The sequence below is a fragment of the Mytilus californianus genome, unplaced genomic scaffold, assembly GCF_021869535.1.
Source record: "Mytilus californianus isolate M0D057914Y unplaced genomic scaffold, xbMytCali1.0.p SCAF_8, whole genome shotgun sequence".
Taxonomy (NCBI): Eukaryota; Metazoa; Mollusca; class Bivalvia; order Mytilida; family Mytilidae; genus Mytilus; species Mytilus californianus.
In genome coordinates, this window is record NW_026262734.1 from 97,296,695 (window position 1) to 97,318,902 (window position 22,208).

Below are 22,208 nucleotides of genomic sequence, written 5' to 3' on the forward strand. Positions count from 1 at the left end.
TTAATATGGAACAAGTAGGGGTCATACTTTCATTATTTCATAAAAGCTCGGTGGGTTTTTTCCAAATATTGAGTAACCATAGCAACAAAGTTAACCCTATAGCAACAAAGCTAAAAAACAAATTGTAACAAATGTATTCAATATTAAAGTCTAAATGCATATAAATGGACTCAATATGATTTATTTAAGCTAGTCACATTCGAGTGTTGTCAATTGTTCCCATTTTTTCCCAGAAAGTATTACATAGCAACCGAAAAATGTCCTTAGCAACCAAAATGAACAAACTTAAAATTTTGGGTTTTTTCAAAACAAACATATTCTCCAGTGCAAAAAGTGACAATTAAGTGGTCAGATATCAATCATTTCTATATAAAATAAGTAAATTGAACAATATCTACATTTCATTAGCAACAACTTAAACACCCTAGTAACAAAATATATTCTTTCCATGCCAATGATTAAAATCTAAAAAGATAATAAAAAAATACTATCAACATGTATTTTTTTTATTTAAAGAGCTGTTTTTTAATAAAAATCTAGGAAAAAGCCATTATAAATATTGTGATAGGTTCTCAATACCCCCTAACTAATAACTGATTAACAGTTGTATGCATACATGTATACCTATAGAGGAGGATATTTTCAAAAGTTTCCCATTTTAGGTGTGAGCTTACTTCTTATACTAGATTCATATTGGTTTGAGACCTATCATTATAGTCACTGACACTGTCATGCTTTAAAATTTGTATTACAACCTGGTGTTTTTTTTTTAAATAAGGGATCTGCATAACAACCATAAATACTCCTTAGCAACAGTAAAGTATGCATATTCCACCTTCTTTCTATCAAAATTATAAGCTATTATCAAAATTATACATTTTTTTTATGTTAAATGCTTCAATATTGAATTGCTATTGATAATTGAAAACTGACCTGAACTACAAAACCTTAACGTTGACCTTTGAATCATGACAATGAGGTCAAGGTCAGATAATACCAACTTCATAGACATATACACCTTGCAATCGTTCTATACACCAAATATAGTTTAACCTATCGCTTACAGTACTCAAACAACAGACCAAAACACACACAAAAAAATCATAATGAAACCTGAAAATGAGGTCAATGTCATATGTAACCTGCCAGACTGACATGTACTTATAATTATTCCATAAACCAAATAAAGTTAACCTACTGCTTAAAGTACTTGTTAGAAGGACCAAAACATAATAACTTATCATTGACTAATGAACCATGAAAATGGGGTCAAGTTCAGATGGAACCTGTCAGATCTAGACTGACATCTATTCTTTACAATCATTCTATACACCACACATAGTTGACCTACTGCTTATAGTATAAGAGAAATAAACCTATTCATGCATGCAACTTTAACCTTGATCACTGATCCAAGAAATGAGGTTGAGGTCAGGTGAACCCTGTCTGACCGAAATGGAGACGTAGCAAGTAACCCATATACCAAATATAGTTATCTTAATATTATTCATAATAAGTGAGAAATTCACATGACCAAAAAACTAAAAAAAAATTCAAGCAGTCACTGAACCATGAAAATGAGGACCAGGGCATTGGACATATGACAGACTGAAACTTTGTAAGCTCTTCTTGTTTATATTAAGAATCCAGGTCTTCTACCTTCAAAAATATAATAGTTGACCCTGTCACCTTTGGATAGTAATACCTTTGTTTGGCATACTGCGACACTGCGAGACAAAAATGTATGTCATAATAAACATGCAACATTTTTCAAAAAGAAAATAATAAATTGCACAAATCATTTCATTCATTTATTATAATATTTTTAAAAATAACTGACCAAATTAGAGATTAATTTACGCTCATACAGGAAAAGATCATCCAAATTCTGATTTCAGAATGAAAGTTCTTATCATTGAGATACTCAACCAATCTCCACATTCAAATGTTTTTAAAAACTTCTGTCACATACATCATGTACATGGAATTCCTGAACTGATAGTTTTCAGATTGTTCAGAGTCTTCTTATAGTTATCATGTCTTATTATTTTATCTGTCATTCAGATTTGGTATATCTGTTCTTTAGGTTCAAACATGGCTATGCAATTTCTCCATGAATAGAGACTAAGTTGTCATCCTTGACTTCAGAAATGTTGGTAAATTTGAAGGCAAGCTATTTCCTTCCATTCACTACAAACATTTTGATCTTCCTACTCAAGTGCGCAATATTGGCATCACAATATGATGAGCCTCATTGAACTTTGCTGTAGTCGAATCCTTTAATCATCAATCCTGCAATTATATGAAATTTCAGTAAAAATTAAAATAAATATAATCATGATAATAGCAATTTATTTACAGTTCATGTTGATAATTTCAAGTTCAATGAATCATCTTGGTTGAATGAAATGTAAACGATTGAAGTTTAAAAAATGAACGCTAAGGAAACAACCATTAATTTTAGTACATGTATGTGGGCAATGGGACCAATATGTAAATTTATGTGCAAGTCCCAGGTGGAAGATTGTTTTTTTTTTTTTTTTTGGCTTACCAGTGATTTAGCAATCACTCGTCATTTTTCTCTTTAGAAATATCAAGAGTATTTCTTCATTTTTTGTCGCTAAAATATGTAAAAGTTAAAAACTAAACTTGACACAGTCTGTAAGTTAATTTGGTAGAAAAATTCAAATGATGAAATCAAACAGTTATACTCTGAAATGTTAAAATATGCCAAATATTCAAAGTGAATGAACCATTACTAAAAATGTCAGTAGAAATAAGAAATGCCATTAATGCTAAATACAACTGCATACCAAATAAGAGGGTGGTAATGGGGGTACCATCATGACAAATAAGGGTAAAAATTATTGCGAAATGATGTTAACGGTAATGTTTGGTCTATTACGATAAAATGTACACTTTCTTTTAGACGATAAAAAAATCGACTGATTTTGGCGAATCACGTTAATTTTTTCTCCAAAATTAACAGTAACGATAATTTTTTTAGGCCTCTGACGAATCACAATAAAGATATTTTGACGAATCAGTGCACGGTAAAATTTTAACCAGTTTGACACTAACCATGCTAACGGTAGCCTCAAATGACCATTTGACGCCTGACCCGAGGGTAAACGGCATTCCTACCCTCAAACAAGAGTGCACACGCTGAAATGTCTCGCCTTCTTTACTAACCATTGATTTTATGTTGACAGTCCTAAATACAAAGCTTTACTACAAGTAAAACATAAACTTAACATGATCCAAGAAAATGAGGTCAAGGTCAGATAAACCAAACGAGAAATACATGTACACCTTATAATTACAATCTTTCAATTTAAACCAAACATAGTTGACCTATTGCTTATTGTTTCTAAGAAACAGTCTTAATCAAGAAAACTTAACATTGACCAATGAACCATGAAAATGAGGTCAAGGTCAGATGAACCATGCCAGACAGACATGTACACCTTACAATCAATTTAGGCATTAAATATAGTTGACCTATTGCTTATAGTATCTAAGAAACAAACTTAACCATGAAAACTTAACATTGGCCAATGAACCATGAAAATGAGGTCAAGCTCAGATGATACCTGCCAGTCAGACATATACACCTTACAATCCTTCCATACATCAAATATAGTTGATCTATTGCTTATAGTCGAAGAAAAACAGACCAAAACACAAAAACTTAACACTGAGAAATGAACCATGAAAATGAGGTCAAGGTCAAATAAAACCTGTGAGACTGACATGTACATCATAAAATATTTCCATACACCATTTATAGTTGACCTATTGCATATAGTATTAGAAAAAAAGACCAAAACTCAAAAACTTAACTTTGACCACTGAACCATGAAAATGAGGTCAAGGTCAGATGACACCTACCAGTTGGACATATACACCTTACAATCATTCCATATATCAAATATAGTAGACCTACTGCTTATAGTATCTGATATATGGACTTGACCACGAAAACTTAACCTTGTTCACTGATCCATGAAATGAGGTCGAAGTCAAATGAAAATTGTCTGACGGGCATGAGGACCTTGCAAGGTACGCACATACTAAATATAGTTATCCTATTACTCACAATAAGAAAGAAATTAACATTACAAAAAATGTTGACTTTTTTTTCAAGTAGTCACTGAACCATGAAAATGAGGTCAAGAACAATGGACATATGACAGACGGAAACTTCGTAACATAAGGCATCTATATATAAAGTATGAAGCATCCAGGTCTTCTAGCTTCTAAAATATAAAGCTTTTAAGAAGTTAGCTAAAGCCGCCACCGCCGGATCACTATCCCTATGTCGAGCTTTCTGCGACAAAAGTCGCAGGCTCGACAATAAAACTAGCTTATCATAAGTGGTTCTTTATTAACAGATCTACATGAAATCACAAACTTTAAAATGTAAACTGGTTGCTAAAATGACAAGATCAATAGACCATGACTAAGGGCCGCAGTAAGGGGACAGGGCCAAATAATCTCCATGGATATAATATGCATCAAATTGAATGCTTATACAACTTTATATAAAATATTATTTATTTACCATTAGTAGTCTCACTTAAACTAACCTAATCAAAATTTTTTAAACACCAATATGGTTTTGAGTAGGGAAAGGAAATGCATGATTTTTGTACATGCAAAAAGAATCTAGATGTTGTTGACAATACATGTGTAGGTGATCTCTGCATAACTCGTGTTTAGCAGTCAAAATTTTACCCAAGTAGCTCCAGCAGAAAATGTAGGTCATATTGACCTAGTTCTTGTTGTAACATACATGTATATATATATTTTGTATATACATGTATATCCTATATCATAAGATGATTACACCACTTGCTCAAAACTGAACCAATATATATACACAAATCATTTTGTAAATTAGCATTTGCATTCCGATGGGGAAATCTATGCATGCTACAATGTATGAGCTGTCCCGTTGTGGATGGGTATGAAAAAAACATCTTGTAGCTGAAGTAATTCTTATCTATTTCTAAAATCCATAATCATGTATAAAAAGATATTTCAACTTAAAATATGGACCCACTAGTGGGAGTGGGTTAAAGTAAACATTCAATTACTGGAATTTACTGGTATACATATAAAATATCTAAATTCAAATAATTTGTACCTCTGCAATGCAATAGTCTTCTTCTGTAAACAGTTCTTTCAAATATCAAAGGTATGTGTCTTTACAAATCATCTCTGCAGTTCAGCAAATCCCTGAAGAAAAAGTTCAAATTTGTTTAGTCTAAGAAAAATATAGATACATGTAGATATAAGAAGATGTGGTATGAGTGCCAATGAGACAACTCTCCATCCAAGTCACAATTTATAAAAGTAAACCATTTTACATGTAGGTCAAAGTACAAAATGTACAGTCTTCAACACGAAGCCTTGGATCACACCGAACAGCAAGCTATATAAAGGGCCCTAAAAATTACTAGTGTAAAACCATTCAAACGGGAAAACCTACGGTCTAATCTATATAAAAAACAAGAAACACTTATGAACCACATCGACAAACGACAACAAACGACATGTACAATGTATATGAATGAAAGAATGAATTTATTTATACAATACAAATTTCTTTGTAGCTCTTACTTCAGACCAATGTAATAAGTTGCAAATATCATTAACTAAGAAAAATAATTTCTCTAAGTTCAAGTTATGCAGAATATGTTTTAACCCCTGAGAGCTAGACTTTCAAGGGCTTTGGGTTAAAAAAATGTTGGTAGATTCAAAAAATATAAATAAGGTAATTGGCCTAAGGCAAACCAAAAATGTGTGTGTGTTTAAAGTACTAAAAATACTGACCCTATATTTTATGATTAAAAACGCCTACAGTACACCGGAAAGTTTTCTTGTCATTTTTTAATAGCACTGATAAAAACACCATATTCCTCCCATGAAGCCAATAAGGTACAGTTAAATCATCAAATAAAAAAATTTTCCGTAATTTGTTGAACGCCTATTTGAAAAAAAATTTAGTTGTTCCTTGGATAACCTTACCGATGCATAAACATTTCTGTAAGTTTTGAACGAGCCCTATTTATATTGTGTCAAATTATTTCCTCTTTTTAAACCAGTCAAAAACTTCAAAAAAATACCTATCTAACCTTATTCTTTTCAGCTGTAAGTTGAAACACTGGTGCTATCTTTTTAGGCCTAAATGCATCATAATGTATGAAACTTAAACATTTGCTAAATAAATTCATGTGAACCTTCCTTTGGAAGGGCAATAGTTCATTTTTTAGGGCCAGGGGTCTCCTTCAGTTTAGTACACACTCATATTTTTGGCATTATCACCATTTTTTTCTAAAATCCTTTATAAAATATGAGAAAAAAAATGTTCACTTCTTTTCAAACTAACAGAAAAACATCCTGCCAAAAAAACAAAATATGAGTCTGACAATGAGCCCCCCCCCCCTTTTTTTATATTCATATTGAACCTAAACCATTTTCAATTTTACAGTAAAAAATATAATGGGGAAGGAGAATGGTGTATGACCAAAATTATCTTTTGAATATATATATATAATAATATGTAAATAGTGTACCTTGTGTTTAGAACCTAGAAAAAGGCCCTGCTCATCTGGATGGGAACTGCTCTGTCTGGCTTTGATCCTTCCTTTGTGAGACGGTTGTGCACAACCAACATTCCTTCTCTTAATCTCATGCATATTCCTAGGGTTTGTTGGTGTTTTGGACAAACAAAGTATGAATGTACATGTAGTTGGGAAAAGATCCCAATATTGGATTCATATTCAAATCAATTTTCCCTCCGACTTTATTTTTGCATATTTTAATCCTAGGGAAGTGGTTCAACAATTCTATTACATTGTCCAATAAGCGTGTTGTCTTTTCATCCTTAGAATACTCTGAATTCCCACATTCATCGTCAGATAAGATTGAAAAACTACAGTTCAACATTGTCTGCCACATGCATGACATCAGTATTGTTTACATCAAAAGAGTTCTGCTAGGGGAAGTAACTCTGTAAATTGTGTTCTTTCATGAACAAAGCAACAAAATCTTTGGAATGGAATTTTGACTAGCAGACGAAAAAACCCACGAGACGAAGGCTTAAACATGAAATTTCTATTTGCTTAGTAGTTATATTTGCAATCATTGTGATTGTGCGGTTCTGGTAATAGAAATTATTTTAAATTGAAATTGCCTGAATTTACATAGGATAATAGTAAAACATATAGAACTTCGAAGTGCTAATACTTAATACTGCAATTGATTTTCTAAAATTTGATTATACAGTTTTATTTGGATTGACTAAAGGTAACATATTTTGTGGATGAGATGAATATTTGAAATATGTCATGTTTTGAAATTTTTAGAATTTGCCTGATTCTTAGACAGACTGGCACTTAAACATTGGTCAATAAACTCATCAAAGATACCAGGATTAATACTATTTACGCCAGACGCGCGTTTCGTCTACAAAAGCCTCATAAGTGACGCCAGAATATAAAAAGGCTACTTAATTGCGGAAGTTGGTAAACTACTGTTGCACTAGTTTTGGCCGAGTTCAGTTGAAATTTGAGAGTAAAAGTTTCCTTTTCACAATGAAAATAAAAAAAATGCGATGACGACATTTTTATACATCCTATTTTATCCAACTGTATAGTGTCTGCGAGCACTCATTTTAGTTGTATTATACTATAAAATCAACAAAATGCTAAGTGATTAATTTTTATTGGGTGTACAGTAATCGATAAAGAAGACATCTAATCTTTACACCATTTTAAAATTGAATTCTTTATAAACAAAATTGATTATGGGATAATTATTCAAGGAACTTATATATAGATGTTTTTGAAAACAGAAAGAAAAGTAACTTTGAAAGTTTTTTTTTCAATAAAAGGCATAATAGGAAGTAATTACAAAAAAGTTCATCTAAAATGACAACTGTGTTTCAGATGTTCACTTAATTACAGGTATGATACTATATTTACTATACAATTGAACAGAGCGTTAGAAATCCCTCATATGCACAATGCTTACTATCTAAAATGGAACAAAAAAATGCTGTAATAAATAAGTAGATACGTATTTTAATGAAAAACATAACAACTAGTGAGGAAAATACCGAAATTAGAAAGTTAATACCATGATCTATTTTCTTAATAAGTAATAAAAGTTATAAGTCGTATCTGAGTAAGAAACCAGGAGACTTAGAATAAGCACAAAGACATATATGAGGTAAACTTTTGTTAACAGCACGTGCATACAGAATATATGACTTCATGTACATAAATACGTATCTGCACAAACATATTAATGAAAACAAGCAGTCCAACGTATCAGACAAATTGATACGGTACTTTAATTTTTATGATATAATATTAATTGTTTACACTAAATAACAATGAAAACACAATAAATACTTCATTGATGTGATGCACTTCATCAGTATAGCAAAACACCTAAAGCTTGTAAGCCAAAGACGAATAAACATTTTAATACTTCAGAAGCTTTATGATCTAAAGCAAAACGCAAAATTAACCCTAGGTCATCCTTGCATTAGTATTTGAAACTTTGGTTACTTTGATATTTTATATTTAAATTATGGCAATATGTTATATCAAAAGCAAGCGTACAGATACGCAAATACTGGATACAAACCCCAAAAATGTATTTGAATATTGTAGAACAAATAAACAAAATTAGTTCATCGATCCTTTAATTACTTTTTTATTAAAGGAATTTACCTTTTATCGTAAAAATGTAATTGTCATGTTGATACTGTTAACATACAATAAACTTGCCACTTACGCATTGTTGTCAATATTTATAGATTATCGATGGTTTTTCAACCGAGAGGGTGTTTCTCAGCTACAATCTCATCGAAAGGCGAGCGCCCTGAGATGAGATGTGTCCGAGAAACATCCTCGAGTTTGAAAGACCATTGATAATCAGTTTATCGCTATTTTGTCTACGACGTCGCTGATGTTTACATTGATAACGTCACGTGCGCCCTTAGTGTCTGACGATAATGCACAAAATAGCGATAAAATGGAATTCTATGCGACTGTCAAACAAGTGAGAGGTTTAGCTAGCTATAAAACAAGGTTTAATCCATCATTGTCTACATAAGAAATACAGTACCAAGTCAGGAATATAACAGTTGTTTTCCTTTCGTTTGATGTGTTTAAACTTTTGATTTTGCTATTTGACAAAAGAGGTTCTGTTTTGAAATTTCCTTGGAGTTCAGCATTTTGGTATTTCATTTTTACATCATTATACAATACACCATAACACCATAATATCATACACGTTTTATTGAAAAGATTAAACAACTCATTTGAACAGTATTAGAAATTGATCAGATGATTTATACAATACTCCTCACTCTTTGAATATATTGTGTAGTCAAGAAGAGGTTAAGGATATTAGATTAAGCCAGAACTTCAGTTGTCATGTGTTTATGAATACCAAACAAAATAAAACTTACTTTTTTACTTTTTTCTTTTTTGTTGTTGGCTAAAATGAAAAAAAAACCATCAGAATTAATCATATATCATGAACAAGTAGAGAAATATGAAATTGAATTTATTATCTGAATTATTGATTCTAAGGAGATGCTTAATTTATTAGATTTTTTATAACAAAGAAACTATATATTTTATGTATGCGAAATAAATAAAGTACACCTCCCCATCACCTGAATATGAAGTTGCATTTATTATCGTGCAAGTTTAATACTATACATGGCGTTATTCATTAGTAAGAGATTGAATGATTGCTGTCTGCTTTTCGTCCTAGTCAAATGTTTCATGTTTGATGATCTTGTCTTACTGATTGCTTTAGCTTTCAAAGTTTATCTATTAGAGTTTTCAAGATAAAAGCTAAAAAAACCGCAAAATAATGGAAAGGTTCGTAATTAAACATGTAAAGGGCAAGAACTCCTTTGATAAGTCGTCTGACAGTTTGATGTGAAAAGAAAGTAGGTATATCTCAATATTCAGAATATTGTTGCCTCTGTTTTATCCCTGTGTTTTATTGTTAACCATGTCGACCATGTTGATTGGCAAGCGGAGTTATTGGACATATTTTTGAAACTAGATACCCAAATAATGATTGTGGCAAAGTGTGGTATATTTTGGTTCAATAGTTTCACAGGAGAAGATTTTTGTAAAAGTTAACGTACAACGACGGAGGATGGACAACAAAGGCCAAGTCAAGTTGTGAGAAAAGCTCGCTTGGCCCAAGTTAATCAGGTATAGGTCAACTATATTTGGTGTATTGTTTTATTGTAAGAGGTAAATGTCTGTCTGGCAGGACTCATGCGACCTTGACCTCCTTTTCATGGATCATCAATGTTAAGTAACTAAGTTTATGTGATATAGTTGTAGTCAAACCTTGATATCAAAGACGTTCAACATAAATTCAGTCATAGGTCAAACAAGCAAGAAATATAAGCGTGTGCAGTCCTGTTTCTTTTTCAATATATTGATCGTTTCTAAATGTCTTGAGAAAAAATGAAATAAAAAATTGATTAAGAAGGAACGTAAAAACAAAAATACTTTGTTTAAATTGAAATAAATAGGGGGTAGGGATGGGGGTAAATACAACATAGAGTTTCAACATTTTTTCTTTGTTCCTTAAAGCTTGGTGGTATTGTTTTTGACTAAAATTGTAAATAAAAGCACATGTCTTATAAAGGTGTACGTCTAGTTCTAATTTTTTCAGAATTTATTCATTAGGCGCCATTTGAAAAACATTGAACTAAAATATACAAAAATTTCAATTCTCATTTGAAAGATTACTTTACATAGTAGTGTGTTGTGAGACAATTACATCATGAACTGTCGACTCTTGTACCAAAAAATGAGTTTCAAGTGCGCAGATGTATCTATACACGATAAGAAACTTGCACAGCCAGGCTACCAATTGGATGGCAACTAACTCAAACAAGTAACTGAAAGACAGCACATAATTTAGAAAGCAGGGTCAAAATATGCTCTCTTCTTCTGGAAGCTATTTAAGTTAGATTGGCAATTTGACACCTGTTTTTTAATTGATTGACGAGACGAACGTAAGAGTTAAGAACGCATGTGCATACAGCCTTTTAAAAAAAAAACTATACAAACTATTCACAATATGTTCTCTTGAAATATGAAGAGAGCATCGATTCCAAAAACATTCGTTGAAACTGTTGTCCATGGCAACATAAATATTAATTGCCCAAAGTTTAAACCAATTGGTAGAACTGTAATTCCTTCAAGCGAAGATTAAGTTGTCAATTGAAGAAACTATTGATTAAGATCAAAAGTATGAAATGATAATTTCTATTGACCATAAAAAGGAGTTTATATTGTGAAGGGACAGTAACTTTTAAATTTTAAGACTTCATCGTCAAATAAAAATGTAGCTCTAACGATCGATATGCTTCATGTAACTTATCACAGACCAAACTACATCCAAGGAGTCACATTTTAACCTGCGTTATAGTCTTTAGCAAATTCATTTCTCCATACAATAGCAATATGATATTCTCTACAAAATGAAAAGTTTAATTTGAAAAGACCTCCACTGATCATTTTCTATGAGACATACAATATTGACATATTCACCGCTTTATAATCTTTTAAATAGAAGCAATTAACATGTTTTGTATTGGTTTACAAAATAAGATTAACCTCTCTAAGAAAATAGATCACATCAATGTATAATGTTGATATAAATGACTATAATATCGATCAAAGTTTGGGCATTATCAGTAGAACACGTGCAAAACATGAATTATAATACTGTGGACTCATTTATTTTCGTGGGAGCAATTTTTGTGGATTAAGGAAAACTTACATGTTCGTGGATACTTAATTTCGTGGTTTTACCGAAATCTGCTTACAAGCCTATAGAAATTTTGTTTATCGGTGAACATTTAATTTCGTTGTTCACCTGTACCCACGAGATCCACGAAAATTGGTATCCAACGAATAATAATGAATCCACAGTAACCTAGCTCGTTAAATTTCTTTGATTTGTTTGAGATTTATTTTATACTATCTGTACTCCAGCTGTTTCTGAGTAATTTGGTGAAATGTCCGTCATCTGTTTATAGGATACTTTTTTATGTATGATGTATATATCTCGTGTAATGTTTGTTACTAGATCGTTACAACCTCTTTTATACTGGGTGTTCTCGCGGTGGTATCATCATACTTGGTAGTCCGTTTTGCAGAACCGACAAGCTAAAGAAAGCTAAAGTCGCCAAAAAGAGTATGAATCTACTAACTAAGGTTTTTCTCCCAATTCAAACTTGTCAGATAGCTTGTTTTTGGGGTTTTATGTGATGTTATTTGGCATTAATTCTTCTTTAGATCATAATACAGTTGTATTTCGAATACCACGGATAAGAAAAAATTGGAGAATATTTGATGCATCAAATTAATTTTGCAATGCCAATGCAATGCCAATGGGTTTTGTCCTATGACATAACATTGCTCACAAGTACAGTTGGGATCAGTTTAAACCTCTCTTCTGAACTGTCAAAAGAATATGTCAAAAACTATTTTATTATTAAAATACTCTCAAGTAGACTGTGTTACATATTTGTTTTTCGTTCATTTTTTTGTACATTAATTAGGCCGTTAGTTTTCTCGTTTGAATTGGTTTACTTTTGTGATTTCGGGGGCTTTTATAGCTGACTTTGCGGTTTGCATGGTATGGGCTTTGCTCATTGTTGAAGGCCGTACGGTGACCTATAGCTGTAAACTTCTATGTCAAGTACAAAGGAGATAAAACACACGTATTTTGTGCGCATACATTGGAACATGTTATTTTAATTAATATGTATGATATAACTTGTGCTGGACATTAAAAACACATCCTTAAATTTATCAACCAATTATAATCTAATTGTCAGATGTCGATCCAGGATTATAAAAAGGGGGGAAGCGCCAACAAGGAAACTTTACCCTTTTCTTTATTCATAGGTCAATTAGCAATTTGAACTATATTTCAAGAGTATTGTACATAGATATGAATAGCTAGAGAAATTAGCCGAAAAAGAGTAAAATTATCATCACGGCAAAAGGTAGACAACTGTTAAACTCTTGATTTAGTCTATACGTAGCGATAGTAGTTTAATGATGTCATAAACTCGTTATTCTATTTGGAATACAACAACTATTAAAAAAACCTTTAGGAATCTGCATGAACTCCAAATGGAAAAAGAACTGATTGCGCCGATACAATACGCGTTTCCTGTTGAGAATGCTTCTACGGCTATGCTAAGTCAAACCCAGTCAATTGTCACCACACGGAAAGGACAGTTTCGGCATATATGTGGATCATACGACTATTTTTGGGTCTTATAAAGTTCTAAGAACACTAAAACATTGCTCGTTTGTGAGTTAAGATATATATTTCGTATCGGTCAACGAATTCATGCTACTTATAGTAAAACTTGTTTTTATGGCTCATTATTCTCTATTCTTTGAAAACATCCAGTACTTCAAATACATCAATGAAACCAAGAGTTAATTTGCAAAAAAAAAAATCTTATTTTTAAACCTTAAAATAAATTTATTTAATATAATGGAATTTTATGCGACTGTCATACAAGTGAGAGGTTTAGGTAGCTATAAATCCAGGTTTAATCCACCATTTTCTACATAAGAAAATGCCTGTACCAAGTCAGGAATATGACAGTTGTTATCCATTCGTTTGATGTGTTTGAGCTTTTGATTTTGTCATTTGCTTAGAGACTTTCCGTTAAGAATTTTCCTCGGAATTCGGTATTTTTGTTATTTTACTTTTTACATGAGATTAAGTTTTGTTCCCGTCAAACAACAAATATCATATTTTTAGCATTGACATTCAGTATAAAATAAGTGCTGTTTGACACCACATACATGTTACGATGTTTTGATTATTGTCTTTCAAGTATTTATTGTGCAACGTATTGACCAGTAAATGTCATCAGATCATTCACATACACATGTATTTAGTTAAGAGCTGCCCCTTGAGCATGTTTACCTTCAAAAATCTATCTTTCGGAGTTCAATACAGTTGAAATTGTCTAGTCGCATTGATATTCGTCTTTTGATTTTTATTGGCTTCTTTAATTTCAGGCTCCGATTTGGTGGCTGTTAGTTAATTGTGTCGTTCTTGTTCCTTTTTGGTGGCTATTAGTTAATTGTGTCGTTCCTGTTCCTTTTTGGTGGCTATTAGATAATTGTGTCGTTCTTGTTCCATTTTGGTGGATATTAGTTAATTGTGTCGTTCCTGTTCCTTTTTGGTGGCTGTTAGATAATTGTGTCGTTCTTGTTCCTTTTTGGTGGCTGTTAATTAATTGTGTTGCTCTTGTTCCTTTTTGGTGGCTGTTAGTTAATTGTGTCGTTCCTGTTTCTTTTTGGTCGCTGTTAGTTAATTGTGTCGTTCCTGTTCCTTTTTGGTGGCTGGAAGTTAATTGTGTCGTTCTTGTAACTGTTTAGTGGCTGTATGGTAAATTATTTTTCACTTCACCCATTTTCAAAAAATTATGTCTCACTGTCTGTTACACTATTAATTTCTTTTCTGATAGTTATCCTAGGAAAAAAGGTAGACTTTAGATCATTTTAGATTAGTTGACGTATTTCTTTCAATACCCTTTATGTAATTTATGTTGTTTATTCTCAATCTATAACGTTTGGGTGTTCCGTACAGATTATGTATTAGTTGTCAGCCGTTAAAGTTTTTAAAACTAAATCTTGTATTATGTTGTGTAACAAACGATGGTGCATCTTCGTTGTCAGAGGAATTCTTTTGAACACTATAGGTTCTATCGCATCGATCGAATCTGAGAATGATTAATTCGTTACTCATTCAGCTTTTTCAAGATCACTCCGCGCTCTGCATATCTACACTCATTTTGATATTTTGGACCTAATGACAGTAATTTAAAATAAGCCTGGTATTTTTAATGAGTTTTTAAAAACTAATCTAGAACTTCAAACTTGTTAGAGGTCTGTTTTGTCCTGATACTGTTTGGTTTTATATTTTTATTTGGAAACATTCTCACGAACGCTAACGTCAAACATTATCCTCAAGGACCAATACACCCTCCCTTTTTTATGTAGAGTTAAGTAACATTATTTCACATCAATCGATAACGTCTCAAAAGGTACACGGGCAGAGTTATATTACACACTTTTGTAACGATTAAATATAATGGGACTTTTTTAGATACAAAAACGAAACTTATCGAACATATGCAAAAATCGATCTCTGAAATGATTCTATTGGATTTTTAGAAAAAATGCTTTGAGTTTTAGCCAAATATATGGTCGAAATCTGAACAGAATAGAATCTGTGAAAAAAGTCTTATTTGTCCATTTGAAATGTTTAAGCGACTTTCATTACTTTTTTTCTAACAATATATCAATATCAGTATTAGGGGTTTTAAATTTAAATTTTTGCTGCATGCTCATGTTATCTGTTTTCTATAAATACATAATTTGATCACATGCAACACATGTATTGTGTCTGAGAGTTCTATTTTTTTTGTTTTTAAAAACCAGGTTTAATCTACCATTTTCGTCGAAAAATGCACAGTTGTTTTCCATTCTTTACGTTGTTTGATATAGTCTAACGTGAGATTTGTGACATTTTAATGGACTTTCCCTTTTTGAATTTACGTTGGAAGTCGGTATTTTTACAATTACTTTTTTTTCTACCTAATATAGTTAAAAGAAAACCTTTCCGAGCCTCTTTTGTTTAAATCATGAATAAGTGTATGTAACAGGAAACATTGTATTGTTTAAATCATACCGGATTGAAACCGACATATTTAGTGAAGCAATGAATTTTCATTTGAAATTAATTCAGTTGAATAACAAACACCTGCTTAATTAAGGTATGTTAACATATTTTTTTGGAATTCTATTAAACTATGTGTTTGAAGAAAAGTAATAGTTAAAGGGTAGCAAACTTAAAGTTTCTCCGGCTATCAACATTTGTTCCAGCTTAGAATTAAATTCAAAACACAATGTAATATAGTCTAATGACATTGACAAATAAAATGCTGTATCGTTACGATGCTTGTTGGTAATTTAACTTTTCATTCAAATTCGTAATTTTTACATTATGTTTACGAAATGAACGAACCTACCGGACGATCGAAATGACCGGACGCGAAGATATATGCATCAGTTACTGCGATCTGCGATATCCAATTTTCAAGCGTTGTTTATCCTTTTTATGTAATGGTAAAAGTGATCTTTCTCTGGTGAAATATTTTCGGTTTTGCAAGCTTCACTCCAAATATATAATTCCCCATACGGTTTTGAGAATATTGGACCAAGAACCAAAACTACTGTTAATATCAGAAGTTTCTAAGTTTGGTAACGTTTCAGAACTACATAAAATTGACTAAAAGTATATTTTCATGTGAAACAAGTGAATGTTTTGTATATTATTTAAGGAATCACAAATATCCATTGCCAATGGGGAATGTGACTTTTGAAAGTCATCATTAACCTAACGAATATCAATCGGAAATATCTCAGTTTCGTAACACGTTGCTGGTTGGTTCAACTTATCAACGCATTTTTCTTTTCGCATACTCAAGAGAAATATATATTCATGTGGGAAATACATAATAAATTACACAACCATTTGATAATAAAGAAATAATTCATTCTAGCCATAGTTTTGTATGAAATATTCACATGGCCTGGGCCGTTATATTGGAATTTTATCCAGACCGTTAGCGAGGAATAACATTAACGAATGTAACAGTCCAGGTTATGCAATGTTATGTGAAAATGATAACAAATGAATGGCTTACATAAATCTTTTCGACTATAATATGACAAAAACGGTAATTCAAAAATCTAAGTGAAGATAAATTTGCCGTGATTGTGGCTATTCTATTTTACCCCCTGTTAATTAACTAAAAATTCCAAAATAATCTATGCTTGCATCAACTATTTTTTATTTCATTTTCATGATTATCAACCCTAATTTTTTTGTTGGCTACTATTTACCATCAAATACACAGCTGACATGTCGTAGTTATGGAGTAAATCGCCATGTTTACTTGTTGAAGTCCACAAACGTACGACTAATGCAATAAACAAGAAAATAAAACAACACCGACCTCAAAACTCTCAATAATATCTAAATTTGGAGCATACACGTTAGAGAATAACATTCAGCTTGAGAGTTTTCATTCGTCAAATTTTAAAATAACGTTAATGCGCCAAAAGCTTTCATGGAATTTCAAGTTAGTTCTGTAGTTTGTTTTCAATTTCGATTTTTGTACAGCGAAATTAACCTTTGTGTTTGCACCTATGTTACAAGACACGTGGATGTTCAGTTGAATTGAATTGTTACTGCCATTTACCTACATAATAAGACTTATCACCGGCTTTGTACTTACATGAGCAGCACGACGGTTGATTACCCTTCCGGAGCACTTGAGATCACACCAGATTTTAGGTGGGGTTCGTGTTGCCCAGTCTTTAGTTTTCCATGTTGTGTTTTGTGTACTGTTGTTTTTTTTGCCATGGCGTTGTCAGTTTATTTTCGAATTACGAGTTTGAATGTCCCTTTGGTATCTTTCGCCTTAATTCTAATATGTACATCTCTGAGTCTGGGTCATGTATAGATATATAGCGAATTGTACTACTGTGTCGATTACAAAGCGAAGGAAGTACTAGAATATGTATTTATGTTTATGCTATTTACAAAAAAGGTCAGTTGTAAGTTAACAGGAAGTGTTTTAGGAAGTACATGTGGTTGAAAGTGTGACATAATTAATTAAATATTCGTAATATGCTATATGAAGAATAATATAATTATTCAATGTACCACATTATTCTCCGAATTCTTGGTATCTTATTACATATACACATTATACTCCTCAGTGGTATCAAAGATTAAAATAGCAAATAGAAAAAAAACTCGATTATATAATATTAATTTAATGAATAAAAAGTAAAATCACAAAAATACTGAACTCCGAGGAAAATTCAATGATATTCGTAGTAGAACAAACTCTACGCTGTTGTGTAGTCTGTCTAAGATTCAATTAATTGAAAATTCACGATATGATTATTGACAAGCAAGCCTAAGACCACAATTATTATTACCATTGATTACAATGCATTTCTTTATAAAAGCCAAATTGAGTTACAAAAATGCAATGGTTCAAACATGAAATAAATTTAACTGCTTATAGATAATTATTATTCTGATAAAATATGCTTGTCCAAAGACAATCTATCGCTGCTTTTTCTGTTGAGAGCCCTATTAACATGAATCTTGAATAATTGCAAAAGGTTAATTTCTACTCTACTTCATTTTGGCCAAATCACTACTTTCAACAATATTTTTTTTTCACACATGTAATACTTATTTAAATATTACAATATATATGCATTTGACAGGACCACTGTTAGTAGCTACCGACCTTGCAAGACTCTTCGGTAGTCAAGGTCGTTGAAACCCCCTCATCATCATCACTTTAATAGTAAACTTTTTAAAGAAATAGTAGTCAGAATATTCCCGAAGAAATACCCCATATAATACTTGGTAACTATATTCCTAGACCACGAACACAGAGAATTAAGTGTGGTTTGAAGCCAGCAAGTGTGATTATTTCATGGTCATTCGTACCAGTGGTAAAATAGAACGAGTTTTCACAATTGAGTGACTAATGTTACATGTATATTGAACGTCTTTTCGTGAGTCACTGACGATCTATCAAACATAAATATCTGAATGACCGATAGACCATAAAATATTCTAAATCGAGTGACCGATACTTTACAGACCTTATGTTTTGAATGAACAATGTTTTATGGAACGATCTAAATTGCGTGAAAAATAATCTTTAAACCAATGGTATATCAAACATAAGTATTAGAATGATTGATGTCCTATCGAACGTCCTTTAAGGAGGGACCGCTGGTACCAACGTAAATAATTGAAAGGCCCTTATTCAATCGAACGTCATTTATTAAATGACATATGTCTTATCAAACGTCTTTAATTGAATGATCTATCAAATTAATTTGCTAAGACATTGATCACTTACTCGATTTTCTGTAATTGAGTTACCAATGTTTGATTCAACGTCTTCAATTAATTCGTCATAATTCTATCGAATCTCCCTCATTGAATGACAGATGATCTGTAAAATATCCTTTATGTGATGACCGTTCTGTCGAACTTCCTTTATTGAATGACCTATATTATATCGAATATCATTATTTGAGAGACTGATGCTTTTTATGTTTTTAATAGTTAAACAATGTTCAATTGAACTTTTTTTTTTATTGTGTGACCGATATCCTGTCGAATATATTTTACTTAATGAACAATGTTCTATTCAACTCCCTTTATAAAATGAATGATTTCCTTTTAACATTTTTAACTGAATGACCTATGTTCTATCAAACGTTAATAATTTAGTGAAAAAATCAGCTTTACTGTATAAAAACAAAACAGTATTTCTTGGAAATACCCCCCCAAAAAGTGAAAAAAGAGAAAAAAAGATAAAAGATATGGCAAAAATAAACAGAAATGTAATGATGTTACAGGCAAAGCCAACAACCAAAATTGTTCGTCATCAAGTTAAGTGTTATTGATAATAGATCTTACGATAAATATAAACGAAACAATGTCGTTCGTATTTGAAGTGGTGTTATAGTTGTATGCCTATTATGTACACACTTATTATATTTGTACGCAAATTATGTTTTCTTATTTGAATACTTCCTTACCAATTTCATTTAAAAAATCAATGAAAGTTTATTTTTGATATCCTTATTTTGGAGCTGTCAATGATTACGCATTGTTATATTCTTTTAGCAAAAAATAAATAAAAAAAAAAAAGATAAAAAAACAACTTTTATCAAAGAAGTTGAAATTATAAACCTAAAAACATGCATAAACGTTCTATGTGATAATTTTGTATATACTTAAACAGAATCAAATGCTGAAAATCAAATTATTTACCAATTATTCGCTTTTGAAGTTCGTATTTATGCAATAAAACGTTTTTCAAGTGTATTTATATACCGTTCCAAAAAAGCATAATGGAGCTTAGAATTTTCAAATGCTTTATTAAACTTTTGAATAAAAACAGAAGTTCTGCATCTTATAAATATAAAGATAACAAGATGTGATAGGATGGCCAATGAAACAACTCTCTACCAAAGACCAAATGACATAGAAGTTAACAACTATAGGTCACCTTACGGCATTCAACAATGAGCAAAACCTATACCGCTTAGTTAGCTATGAAAGGCCCCAAAATGACAAATGTAAAATAATTCAAATAAGAAAACTAATGGCCTGATTGATGTACAAAACAATGCAGGAAAAATAATATGATATAAAGCAACAAACGACAACCATTGAATTAGAGGCTCCTGGCTTGGCGTATTATGTCTGATGTTTATAGGACCGTGGTTAGTTGATTCTTCTTCTTTAGAACAGTTCTTTTAGGACACCAGGATAACCAATCTATTCACAAATTAAAGACTGAAATGGTTCTTTTTATAGTTAAAAACCATTTACCTTAAGAGTCAAGAGTTGATGCTAATTTTGCATCTTCATACTTCTAAATTTTTTTGTTGATTTATATACCATTTGCATGAAAATAATAACAACAAATATGTCCTCATAATAATGTTATGCACTAGTCATTTCAATTTTTGTTTTAGATTTTATATAGCAGTAACATTATAGGCATTTATTTATATAAACTAAGATAAAAAAAAGTCATAAAAGTCATTAAGACAAGTATTATGGAAATCCAATTTACATGTAAATCTCCCTAATCACATATCCTTAGTAAAAGAAACAAATATTTTTACACAGTAAAGAACACTGAAGTAATACAAACATTCTTAATACTGTTGATGACTGATACAATTTCCGTTATTACTAGTGCTTGAATTGTTCAGTATGTAATGTAGTCAAGAGACTGCATTTTATTTAAATTTCAATATTTTATAGGAAAATGAGGTCAAGACAGCTCAAATTGATTTCATTTCCATTACAATTTATTCCCCCAAAAGATCTTGAAGAATGATTATTTATTTCTTAATGCGGTTTTTGTCTTTTTTAAGACATTTGACCCGGTCAGGAATCGAACTCACGACCTCTCTCACACTCAAGTCAATTTACATACATTGATGTGCTCCACAGGATACATGTACATGTAAACGTACAGTAAAGTTGAAAGTTTACGAAATCTAAAAACCTGTGTTATAACTGTATATTAGCTTTTATTTGGGCATGGAATTAGAACTAGATACTAGAATTGTATAATCTGTACAACCATCACTGCACTAATATATGTCAGATTGCATTTATATGTATGAGTCATGTGATAGCAATATATTTTTGCACTTTAACACCGTGGCTCACATATATATGTATTTCTTAATGTATAACATATAACAACATAAAACATATTTAATCAATGTGTATTACGTCTTTCTTTAAAATTCATGATTATTGATGTTTTCCAATCTTCGTCTGTTTTATTAAGACATTAACCCACAAATGTATAATTCTTCAGTTGAATTAAATTGTTTTTTCTTTTAGTAGATTCATCAACATAACTACTTGCGATGAGTGACAGTACGAAAGAAAATGACCACGAAAACAATCATTTGCGGATAGCAAATTTAGTATTTAAAATAGCTCCACCAGCAGTGAGGGTATACTTCGACAAGCAATTTAATCCTGGAGGTCTTCAAGCTGTTTTAAATCAGAACAGATTTAAAACATTAAAATCTCTGAAATCAAAGCGGATAATAAATCAAACTCAATGGGACTTATTATTTCCTTCAGTCGGTAATATCATTATTTTCATAATATTATGTGTTATGTTAGACTTAAACTGTTATCAAGCCATGTTTAAAAACTGACAATATAATTTTGGCTGGAACTTATGTCTATTGAACATACACATATACATGCCAGATGTTAACAAAAACAGAACCGAACCTACTGATTTCTCAATATTATATATACGTATTACTACAAGCCACTTATTACATCCCTTCATTGTATTATAGAAAAAAAATCCGTGTAAGATTCGACCATATATCTCCCCGAAACAAAAATACAAAAGAACAACAACAAAATAGAACTCCCTCCATCTCCAAAAGTAATAGATAATGATATCATTTTTTTCACTTTTAACGAATGCACATTCTGTA

General features: G+C 31.4%; 1 protein-coding gene and 1 long non-coding RNA gene across 9 annotated transcripts in view; one reads left to right on the top strand and one right to left on the bottom strand.

The window, feature by feature from the left end:
* LOC127712207 (uncharacterized) overlaps positions 1–22,208 on the top strand; it is a 43,200-nt gene that overhangs the window by 16,265 nt on the left and 4,727 nt on the right. Inside the window, exons 1-2 of one of the 8 annotated variants that reach the window (XM_052218511.1) lie at positions 15,766–15,880; positions 21,589–21,840. The exons of 5 other annotated variants lie outside the window; for them this stretch is intronic. In XM_052218511.1, coding sequence (XP_052074471.1) covers positions 21,615–21,840 — 226 coding nt within the window. In that variant the 5' untranslated portion in view covers positions 15,766–15,880; positions 21,589–21,614. Of the gene's footprint in view, positions 1–15,765; positions 15,881–20,850; positions 21,841–22,208 lie in introns of those variants that run through there. 2 more of the 8 variants (XM_052218512.1, XM_052218510.1) reach the window with 2 other exon arrangements.
* LOC127712209 (uncharacterized) lies at positions 1,723–7,403 on the bottom strand. The gene is made up of 3 exons (XR_007986992.1): positions 6,582–7,403; positions 5,150–5,241; positions 1,723–2,292 (listed from the first exon to the last, which is right to left on the bottom strand). It is a non-coding gene; the product is annotated as an uncharacterized LOC127712209 (long non-coding RNA).